The 12,104-nt window shown below is 39.5% G+C and overlaps 1 protein-coding gene across 5 annotated transcripts in view; it reads left to right on the top strand.

Moving 5' to 3' along the window:
- Positions 1–12,104, top strand: part of Wrn (WRN RecQ like helicase) — a 131,334-nt gene that overhangs the window by 85,138 nt on the left and 34,092 nt on the right. For all 5 annotated transcript variants that reach the window (XM_029532084.1, XM_029532081.1, XM_029532083.1 and 2 more), the window contains 4 exons: positions 35–216; positions 4,038–4,139; positions 4,772–4,864; positions 8,427–8,568. In XM_029532084.1, coding sequence (XP_029387944.1) covers positions 35–216; positions 4,038–4,139; positions 4,772–4,864; positions 8,427–8,568 — 519 coding nt within the window. The remainder of the gene's footprint in view (positions 1–34; positions 217–4,037; positions 4,140–4,771; positions 4,865–8,426; positions 8,569–12,104) is intronic.

Below are 12,104 nucleotides of genomic sequence, written 5' to 3'. Positions count from 1 at the left end.
AATGTGATTCTCACTCTGTGTTGTTCATTCTCAGTGTGTCGTAGCTACTGTTGCTTTTGGAATGGGCATTAATAAAGCTGACATTCGCAAAGTTATTCATTATGGTGCCCCTAAGGAAATGGAATCCTATTACCAGGAAATTGGTAGAGCTGGCCGGGATGGACTTCCGAGTTCCTGTCACTTGCTATGGGCTCCAGCAGATTTTAACACATCCAGGTATAAATGCTTATTGTTTTCACCTTACAAATTCTTTTTTTCCTTTCCAAGAATGTATTTGAGGGAGTATCTAAAATATCAAGTGACCTCCGAGTACATTTAAAGGGGTCGCTACTGGAAAGTGAGCAAAACAAACAGAATATCCCTGAAGAGTGTTTTTGGTAAGTCTTACCACATAGGAGGCGATCCAGTTGGAGTTAACATGATCAGTACTGCATTTGGATGTATAACATAGGTCTTTTGGCATCCTGTCCTGTCGTACAGCAGTGAGCAGTTCCCACACTTTAAATCCTCCAGTCATATGGCTCCAGTTTTATTTAAGTAGGTACCATGTGTCCAGTGCTATAATGGTGGGTATTCTAAAAGATGTATCCAATTCTTCTTTAACTCTCTTTACTGTTGTTTCCGTGATTAGTTCCGTAGGCGCATGCCACCACTCATAGACTGAAAAATCACCTAAATATTTAGTGCCTAAATAATCATGTAACAGCGTAGTGACAGAGTGCTGTCATAAAATAGTATATGTTCATGGTTTAAATTCAAGAAAAGAGAAACTGCCTACTTAAATACTAACTAAATTGTCACTTACATCCTGTCAGATTATATTAGAAGCAACAGCTTCAATTTTCAAAATCACAGGGACACTATTTACCAGTTATCTCTAGGGAACCAGGAACAGAAGCTAGTGCAGCCCAGCCAGTGAACATGCCAACATAAAGGACCTTGTGGGGCTCCTCCGGGTGGATGAGTAAGCTAGGCACTGGTAGCTGAAGGAGTAGGATTAGATAAGCAAAAAGGGTTGTTACAGAATCTAAGATCTTGCAAGGAATAGTCAGTATATTTTACTTTGTAATACATAGAACTGAACTCTAATCCCCTGAAAGCAAGCATTCTTAGCCACTGAGCCATCTCTCCAGACCAGGCGCCAGAGTCTTTATCCAGCCTTTTAAAAACTAATTTAAAGTAAGTTGGATAGAACACATCTATGCAAGCTACTATTAAATTTGGAATATATCAAATATCACTTGGTTAAGACTAGATCTTATTTTATTTGTGCATTATGCTAACATACTGGAAACATTATAGGCCTGAGTTATATAATACAATCTCACCCGTAGATATAGTGTTGGTTTATATGGGTTTTGAAAGACATGCTGAGTGGTTTATCTCATTAAGATTGATCAGGAAATAATAGTTATGCCAGAATACCCATGCAATTGTTACTTAGTATCCATGGTGACAGGTTCTGAGTCCATTAAGATTCCAATAAATAAATAAATAAATAAATAATCTCACTATACTTGAGGTTCTTATACAATGTAGTATTTGTATACAGGCTGTGTACTCTTGTACATACTGTCTTTCTAGCTCACATATAACATCTATTATAAAGTAATTGATGTGTAAACATTTAGTTTTACACTGTTTTTAACAAGACAGTGTAAATAATGACAAGTTGGAATAATGACAAGAAAAATGTCTCAATGTGTTTAGTACAGATGAAACTACTGTAAGCCCAATTGGGGTTGACTGACTCTCAAGTGCTGAATTCGTGGGTGCAGAGCTGAAACCCTCGATCTTTTTGTACAGATAGGCTACTCTGTGTCTCAGAGACAAAGGAGAAAATCTGTAGAAGGATAAACAAGATAGAGCCAAGGATTAGGGGTGAGTCTGTACCATCAAGATTCTGAACCAGAGGCAAACAGGGAGACTCTGGGTCTCAGCTCTAAGGGTCACTGTAACTTAGGAAGTTGTAGTCTCTCATACGCTAACGTTCTGTGACAAGGGAAGAAACTTGTCTGAGGGACCATGCAGTGATTCTAACTAACTAATGTTTATTTGTTAGTTTTGTGATGCTGGGTGTCAAATCTGGGCCTCCCCCATGCTCGGCAGCATATATGTAGAGCCACATCCTCAGAGATGATTATGTAATTTTATGTCCCTTTATTGTGTGATTTTGTATTTCTTACTACAGAGCCATAACAAGACAGTGTCCCAGTGATTATATTTATTATATTTGTAGTCATACCCAGTAGTTACTGCCATCTTTTGTTTCAAAGCGAAGAATTTGGAGAATAATCTCTAATAAATCTTTGAATTCTCTTAATGTTAACGAATTTAGAATTGTTAGAATTTAAGGGTTTTTTTGTGAATGAGTTGTATTTCTCATTTAATAGTAGCAAAAGAAGAATAAACTAATAAATATTTAATTGAGTTTCTTTTTCTTTAATGAACATGTAAATGAACATGGATGAAATCAAATAGATATATTTCATCCCAATTCAATATACTAACATATAGTTCTGAGTATTGTTCATTCTATCTCTGAAGGATAAAGAAACTAAATGAAACTGATTTTTTACATATGAGTTTAGATAGTAGCTTAGGTTAGTGTTTTCAGTTTAGGGTGTTTGGAGGAGAAAATCCATGTGAGTGGTGCTGCCCATTGAGAACATATCTTTGAATAGTGGATCATCTGTACATTCAAATTTTCTAGAATAGAGATTGTATACAGATATTTTGATTCATCAAAAGGCTGGATATTACAAACATTAGTGAGCAAAGTCCCTAATGATGAAGTTCAGTATTATCATTTAGTTCTTGTATGTTAAATCAGAACGTTATATTGCAATATCTAAAAATTCATTTCATGTAGTTTTTTTTTTATTCTTGGAAAGATGTGGGACACTGCCTGGAAGATTTCATGGCCTGATGCAACAGCACTGATGTTTAAAGATCTAAACAATCATACTCTTACTGTTATTTCACAAGTATAAACAACTTCATTATTGTGACCAAAAAAATTTATTACAACTCACCAAGGAAAACACTCAATTCTAATACTTTACTATTGCCCTCAAGGGACCTGCATCCCAGAAGGACAGCTTTGGAGGGCTGAGATGTCCTCTGAAAAGCCAGTAGGAGTAGATAAAGGTTCACACTGGAGTGATGGGAATGAAGACTATAGAGTAATGGGCATGAAGGTTCACACTGGAGTGATGGGGATGAAAGTTCACACTGGAGTGATGGGGATGAAGGTTCACACTGGAGTGAGGAGGATGAAGGTTCAGACTAAGTAATGAGGATGAAGGTTCACACTGGAGTGGTGGGGATGAAGGTTCAGACTACAGAAATAGTGATGAAGGTTCACACTGGAGTGATGGGGATAAAAGTTCACACTGGAGTGATGGGGATGAAGGTTCACACTGGAGTGTTGGGGATGAAGGTTCACACTGGACTGATGGGGATAAAGGTTTACACTGGACTGATGGGGATGAAGGTTCACACTGGAGTGAAGGGGATGAAAGTTCACACTGGAGTGTTGGGGATGAAGGTTCCCACTGGACTGAAGGGGATAAAGGTTCACACTAGACTGATGGGGGTGAAGGTTCGTTCACACTGGAGTGATGGGGATGAAGGTTCAGCCTAGAGTAATAGGGATGAAGGTTCACACTGGAGTGATAGCAGGTAAAGGGTCGTACAGAGTAATGAGCCTCTTTCAGTTTTCCTTACGTAGATATTTTAACTTTCTCAGAAAACATCCTTTAAAATAAAAGATGAATTTTGAGTGAAGGGTCCAGGATCCATGAATTAGAAGGCTTACTAGAAACTGTGACGAATGAGGTCTGTAAATCAAAATGGAAACCTTGAAAGTTATCAGTGGAACTCTCTTGTCCAGGGCAGGATTAGGAAGAGTGCAGGCATTTGGGGGAAGACGTATTTGTATTGTGATATAGTGGGGATCATGTGGGTTAAAAGCAAAATAATAAAATTGACAGTATAATTTTAAATATTCTTGTGATTTTTTTTTCAATTGGCAGGAGTCACCTTAATGAGATTCACAATGAAAAGTTCCGGTTATATAAATTAAAGATGATGGTAAAGATGGAAAAATACCTTCATTCCAGTCAGTGTAGGCGACAGTACGTATTATCTGCTTTTATCAATTAAAAGCATAGGTCTTTAGATGGTACTTTTCTTTTTTTTTTTTTTTTTTTTTTGGTTTTTCGAGACAGGGTTTCTCTGTGTAGCCCTGGCTGTCCTGGAACTCACTCTGTAGAACAGGCTGACCTTGACCGAACTCAGAAATCCACCTGCCTCTGCCTCCCAAGTGCTGGGACTAAAAGCATGTGTTACCACTGCCCAGCTAGATGGTACTTTTCAAAAAAAAAGTTAATTAAAAGTGTTTTGTTGTTGTTGTTGTTTTTGTTTGTTGGTTGGTTGGTTGATTGGTTTTTTGAGGCAGGGTTTCTCTGTGTAGCCCTGGCTGTCCTGGAACTCACTTTGTAGACCAGGCTGGCCTCGAACTCAGAACTGCCTCTGCCTCCCGAGTGCTGGGATTAAAGGCATGCACCACCACGCCCGGATAACTAAAAGTGTTTTTAAAGAATGTTTGCTGTATACATGCTGAACTTCAGGGCAGGCTTATTTCTGTTTAAATAAATTAATATGAAATAATGATGATGCAAGTAAATACAGTGCTATCATGTCATTTTGGGTGGTGGGTTTAGCATGTCTATATTTGTTCTTTAATTTAAGATTTTCCCTTCATCAGAATCATCTTGTCCCATTTTGAGGACAAATGTCTACAGAAGGCCTCCTTGGACATTATGGGAACAGAAAAATGCTGTGATAATTGCAGGCCCAGGTAAAAATATCTTCCTGATGAACCTTCTAGAAACTCTCAATTCTCTTTCTGTTCAACTCCTGCTTCATTAAATTTTTGTTTGATATAAGTATTTTAGTTTTTTAAAGTGACATAGTTAATTTATTTAAAATAAAACAAAGTGAAGAGGTTTACTTTTATACAATAAAGTCTTAAAATGGTAGGCCTAGTTAGTCAACAGTTGCTCTTAAATATGAATAGCCTAAAAATACTCATTAAAGGCATAATTTATCAAAATTGATTTGAAAAGCATTCTACTTGATGTTTACCATAAGGACAAGCATAATTATGCAGCTAGTTTTAAAAAATGAAATATAAAACACTGTGAAAACACTAGCCAAAAGAAACCTTACGTTACTGTTTTAGTATTTAGTGGTATGGACTATGGAGCAAAGCATGCTAACAGGGATGCAGCAAGACGCCAACCAGTGTAAAGTGTCACTGACTAGTATAGTGTCAGAGTTCTGCAGAGAAATGGCGCCAAGGATAGAGCAAGAGGGGCAGGGGAGGTGTGAGATAGAAAGAACAGGACAGGGTTGACGGGCATCGGTGTGGCAGCAATTCTTAAAACTTGTAGCCAAGTTTTGGTCTGGACCCTGCATCAGGCAAGCACTGATATTAGTGCTGAAACAAAATTCATTGTCCAACAAGCTTGTTTTTGCTAAGGCTTTCAACCCAAAGAGGCTAATTATTGGGCATAATTTCCATCTTTGAAGTCATCTGATAGTAAATAGTATTCACATCTACAAAATACATTTGCTGTGGCATCTAAATTATTTTCTGATCAAACAGCAGCCCCACTTTGACAGGCAAGCCATACAGCCCAGAAGACATAATCCCAAGTGGGCACAGCCTGTACATAAGAACCACAGAAGCAGAAGAGGGGGAGAATAAACCCACGTGTATTTGGTGACGTTGGCATCTGCTTACAAGTCACTAGAATTAATGGACAAGAATTAGTAGGGCTGTGGGGAGTGATGGGCGTGCCTGCAAAGGCAAGTTCAGAGGTTCAGATGAGAGATCAAGAGGCTGAGACCAGCCTGCAATGCACGTGCTCTCAAAAAGAACCCAGGTCCCATAGTGAGACTGTGTCTCAAGATACCGAGAACAAAAGCAAGTGTAAGACTCAACAGCAAGCATGACCCACCCCAAAGCCCCCAAACAACCCCCACCCCCACTGAATCCATGAGGAGATGAAGGAATGAAGAGGATGTCAGCAAACCAGTTCTAATTAATTTCTTGAAAGCATTTCAGCCATTTGTTCCAAGGGCAGCTTATACATATGTGTTTTCATGAAGCTAAACTTGACAAGTGAGGAACTGTTCTATTTGGATCAAATATGCTTTTTGATTTAATGGAGTCAAGCTAGAAAGCAACAGTGGGAAGAAAAGAGAAATCTCCAAACCCTTAGAAACCAAACAGTGCACCTCTAAATAATTTTATAGCCACTCAGAAAACATTTTGAACCGATGAAGAAGAATATGAAGTACTGGGGATACAGCTAGAATGATTCTGCAAAGATAATTTATAGTGTTAATACAACATGAAAGAGCACAGGTTTCAGACACCTAGCTAAGCATTCACTTTAAGAAACGGGCAAGCCGGGCGTGGTGGCACATGCCTTTAGTCCCAGCACTCGGGAGACAGAGGCAGGTGGATTTCTGAGTTTGAGGCCAGCCTGGTCTACAAAGTGAGTTCTAGGACAGCCAGGGCTATACAGAGAAACCCTGTCTCGAAAAACAAACAAACAAAAAAGAAAGAAAGAAAGAAAGAAAGAAAGAAAGAAAGAAAGAAAGAAAGAAAGAAAGAAAGAAAGAAAGAAAGGGGAAAATATGAGGAAGACAAACAGGAAGGGAGTAATAAAGAGAAGTGCGTAGATCAATGGTGTAGACGACAAAGCCAATAGAGGAAAGTCAGTGAACTCACAGGTTCATTATTTTCCAAGACTGGTGGGAAAAGTGGAGGACAGAGTACCAATATCAAAATGAAAGAATTTCACTGACCCCATGACTGACAAAGCAAACAGAGTCGAGAGGACGAAGAGAACGTTCTGAACAAGCCAGGTTACTGAAAATGCAGTAAAACTGATCTAATGGACTAGTTTCTTAGTGGGCTCTAATTGACAGTGCTCAGGCATGGTGAAACTTAGGCGGAATACTCCTCTAACTGTTATAAGGGTTGAGTTCTTCCTTACAAACCTCTGAAAAGAGAACTCTCTAGCCCACATGGCTTCAGTGACAGATTCCAGCACCAGAAGAGGGCATCTGCTCTCATTACAGACGGTTGTGAGCCACCATGTGATTGCTGGGATTTGAACTCAGGACCTTCAGAATAGCAGTCAGTGCATAACCACTGGGCCATCTCGCCAGCCCTCCAGCAAACGTTTAAATGAGTAAATATCCCTGCTTCTGTAGTGTGGCTGCACACGCACACTCTCTGAAAGACAGAGCTGTAGGGTAGATCAGCCGCTAGCAGAGGTTAAAGGCAAGGAGAATCGATCTGAAAGCAGCGCATTCCTTGGGTCTCGACTGTGATGAAGGTTCGATGATGGGTCTGCATATAGGAATATGCATGCTTTATTGTACTGTAAATAAAATAAATGCAAGTGGTACCTCTTTGAGTGAATTGTGTCTCTGGGTACAGTAGCTGTATGTCAGAAGCAGCAGTTAGGGATAGGAATCTAAAGATGCTTGGAAATTAGTGATACCCATAATAATATATATTTAAGGTGGTAAGATAATGTATAGGTCATACTTTATGGGAACTTGATAACTTTAAATTCTCTGAAGAAAGTCACCCGAGCATCCTACCAAAGAGGTAAATGGGAGAATAAACCTAAGGCAGGGGATTTCTTCTTTAAATCAAAACATAATAGCTTTGACTGGAGTCCTGAGTGCATTCTTATTGCTACTTTAAGGTATATGTGATGTGGGAAGTGCTTGAGTTTGGTAACTGAATATATTAGTTGATAGTCTCTAAGGACTTTTTTGTTCTCAAACTCCAAAAAAAAAAAAATCCTCATTTACATTAATGATAATTTTACAACTATTTGGAGGATGACTAAGGAATTTAACCGCTGAATGTGCCAGCAGGACAAGTTTATAGGCTCGATGTTCTGTTGTAAAATTATTAGGGTTCAAACTAACATGCTACTGCATAGCAACTTTTAACTTAAAGCCCACTTTACCCTTTCTGGTGTAATGTAGCACAAGCATCCAGTATTCATATAATTGATCATGTGGGGCTGCCCTAGCCGGGATGCTACCTCTCTGCTTCCCTTGAGCCTGGCATCTTCCCAGTGCCTCCATGACATTTAGCTTCTGGGTACCACGAGAAAGCGCTGTCTGTACTGCTGTATTATTATTTATGTCTCATACACATAGATAACACACATGTCCTTGATTGTAATAAGCTTTATGTGTAGCGTTGGAAGTGTCAGACACAGTTGAGAAATTTTTTTACGTGGTTCATTTTTGTATCTTTCTATTTCTAAGGGAGCATGCCTTGGTCGATGTTTTCTTAGTCTGTTATTACTTTCCTTCAGACTGAATCATTGCCTTACTGCTAACAACTCAGAGGACACATCCCAAGACTTTGGGCCACAAGCATTCCAGCTACTGTCTGCTGTGGACGTCCTGCAGGAGAAATTTGGAATTGGGATTCCGATTTTATTTCTCCGAGGATCTGTGAGTGTATCTGTGATAGCTCCTGTGACCGTTCCTGACGGTGCTTTCCACTGTGTGGCTGTAGCTCTGGCTTTCTTTAGATGGCTAACTCGCAACCCGGAGACACCTTGAGTTCCATCCTAACCCTTCATTCATTGCTTTGGACGAATCTTGTCTCGCATCAGCTGCTGTTTTGCTGTGTTGGATGCTGCCGGTCAGCTGTGTGCTGCAGACCGAAAATAGCCTATTCGTTTACCACACTGCAATTGCATTAATCCCTAGACTGGTTTTTCTTAGGATAATTAAGGAAAGTTAACTTCCAGTGTGTCAAGGGACTGGTAGAACAAAGTTGTAGCTTCTGATGCCCAGATACGATTATGTTCTTTGTGCAAAACTTGAATTTCAGGGGCTATGCTGGCAGTGGCTGTGTTCAGCAACAGTACGGCAGCAAGCATAGGCTCCCCTCCGATGGTGTTTTATGTCAGCCGTATTTAACATTCTAAGAAAGGGCTTTTGTTTGTTTTAGTGTTTTACCAGTGAATACCTGATTTAACTGGACTCCTTTCTGTTTTGAGTGATTCATGTGGCCTCATTATGCTGGCAAATGTCACTTACAGAGTGACAATAATAAGGTACAAATACACATACAGAGCTGGTTTTCTGTAGTCCTTCTGTTTTTATGATAATTTTATTTCTGAATTAAGAGTCTGTAAATTTAAGAATTGTATATTTATATCACTTAAATAAAACAAGAGTAGAAGGCAGAGTACTTTGTAGATGGATCTATCTGCTTATTTAAAAACATGCTTTAGAGTAGAGGTTAAATGTTCATTTTGTATATAGAATTTTAAAAATAATTTAGGTAAGCATTTGCTGGTTAAATACTCAAGTGCTCCATGTAAATGTTTATGCTTGTGCTTAGAAAGTAACCTATGGCGTTAGATATGAGGTATTTTTAATGAAACACATTGAAAACTTGTACTATCCTTTCAAGCGTCAGTGCTTTCAAGATAATGGAGTTTAAATTTTTGGTTTTAAATGGCAAAAATGCTTATAAATGCAACAATAGAAGTGTTATTTAAGCAGTGTTTATTTCTATCAGCTTTGCAGGAAATCTCAAATGCCACTGAATTCTGTACATTTGTTTTTTATCTTTGTCACCTTTAAAACCCCTGTAGCCAGTGTGAGTATTTAATTTATGAAAAGTGTCCTTGTTTTGGTTTGGTACGATCCAGCTGTATCCAGTATCAATAAATAAGTTTGTTTCTCGTCAAACTTTCAGTGGTCACAGGAGGGATCGGGTTTCACTTATTATTTGAAAACCAAGTCAGACGTCCTCTACCGGCAGCGTCTTCTGGGAGTCCTCAAATTAAGCAGTTCATCCTTAGTGAAACTTTATACTACCCTTGCTAGCACAAAGTGTAAAGCTTTTTAAAAAGTATCACTTAATAAAAATGTGTAGATGCTAACGATAGTGAAAATAAGGCAAGTTTCCTTTCTCTGCTTTCAGTGATTTTGATATCTATTGGGATATCGGTGAAAAATTATAGCTGTAATTCTCTCGAGAACTGAGCAAGTCGCTCCCCTTAACCAATTTAGGACAAGCTAACACCTTTGTAATTCTAATACGTAAGATGATATATCAGACTGCCTTGGAGTTATTTTGAAGAGATGATTTTTATCAGCATAAATTCGGTTTCAGTAGTGTTTGACTCTCTCCTACATGTTTCTTTTAAATATTATAAATGATTTATCCATAAATTTGTAAAATTGAGTTTAAAAATTTGTTTTAGCATGTCTAATTAGAAAGTAACAAAGATTGTCTAGAGAACTTTGTTTTAACTGACTAAACACCATGTAAACATCTTTGACATTGCTCAAACATGTCATAACATAATCAATGGCCATAATTTAAGGGAAAAAGCCCACATCGATCATTTGCATACCAAGATTAGCATCTTCCCAAATGCCTCATCTAAGTGCTAATCTTTATCATGGCCTCGGGATGACGTACCACTTAATATTCTAGGATGTGCGGGTATGCACGGGTGCAGGTGCTCTCACGTCTATGTGTGCATGTGGACACCAGAGGTGGACATCGGATGTCTCCCTCTGGTACCCTCCATTTCATTCGTATTCCTTTGACGCAGTTTGTCATGAACCAGGAGCTCAGTGTCGTGGTTAGGCTGGCTTGCCTGTGAGTCCTTGACATTCTCCTGCCTCCAGTTCCTGCCATTGCACATTGTAGTTACAGCACATTCTACATACCCAGCTTGTCTTCTTACATAATAGTTTACTGGCGTTTCAGGAACATCATAACGGACGCAGTGTATTTTGGTTATAATCAACCTCAGTATTCTCCCAGCTCTTCCCAGACCCATCCCACTGCCTCTTCACCCATCCCAACTTTATGACCTCCCCCGCCCCAACTTCCCCAGTCATGGGTATGGGCATCTGTTAGAATGTGGTCAACCTATCAGGAGCTATGCTGGTAACGAATGACCCTCTCCCTGAAGAGCTGTCAGCTGTCACTAGTTGCTCCCTGGGAGCTCATGAAACTTTTTCTCCACCCCTTGATGAAAATTTTGCTAGCTTGGTTCTGTGCAGGCAGCCACAGATGCTGTGGATAAACGGGTGTGATGGTCTGTCATACCCAAAAGACACTGGTTGGTTCCGGTTCTACATGACTTCTGGCTCTAACAATCCCCTTTTGGGATGAACCCTGAGCCTTGAGGGAAAGGAGTGTGACCCAGATCTCCCATTTGTAGATGAGCACTCTATACAGACACATCTCCTCTGTGCTGTGCTTCGACCCGTTGTGAGAATTCTGCATTAACCACTATCCACTGCACTAAGAACCTTCTCTGATGAGGTTTGAGAGTGGGTCTAATCTATGGCTATAGGGATCGGAACTTAGAGACAAGTATAATTCTATGTCAATTTAGCAAAATAATGCTAAGAGATTCACCCCTGGGGCAGTGAGTTCCTTGACCAAATGTTCTGACCAGGTTTACAGCATCATGTATGTATTTCCTCCTGTGGAATGGGTGTGGGAACAGTAGGGAGAGGACAGTACTATTTAAATCTTATCAGATAGTGCTGTGATATTGAGGCTAGTCTTGTACCCATGGGCATATCTGCCATGCTGGTTGTCATTTCAGTGCACAGGGTTAACAACTGGAGAAGAGAGAGACTTTCTGTCCCCCTGTAGCCTGCACAGCACCTTCTGGTATTGTGAAAGCTAGCCAGCAAAAAGGAGACTTCCAGGTCAGGACCAGCATGATTTCTCCACGTTCTGTGGCCAAAGCACATGGTGTCATCAGCAAGACAACCTTACCAAGTTCTGGTGGGAAACCAAGAACAGGAGCAGTGACCTGTATTATTTGAGGGGGGCATCTGTAGAAAAAACTGAGTAACAGTTTGAGAGGATGTATCTCACACTGGGCTGTTTTTTTGTGACCTGTGACTTCCTTGAGTAGCATTAGCTTTTATGTAGCCTAATTCCAATTAAACTCTCTCTCTTTTTTTTTAAAGATTTATTTATTTATTATATGTAA

Source organism: Mus pahari, chromosome 19 (genome assembly GCF_900095145.1).
Source record: "Mus pahari chromosome 19, PAHARI_EIJ_v1.1, whole genome shotgun sequence".
In the NCBI taxonomy this organism is placed as follows: Eukaryota; Metazoa; Chordata; class Mammalia; order Rodentia; family Muridae; genus Mus; species Mus pahari.
The sequence above is the reverse complement of the archived record's forward strand: the minus strand, read 5'-3'. Positions and strand labels throughout refer to the sequence as shown.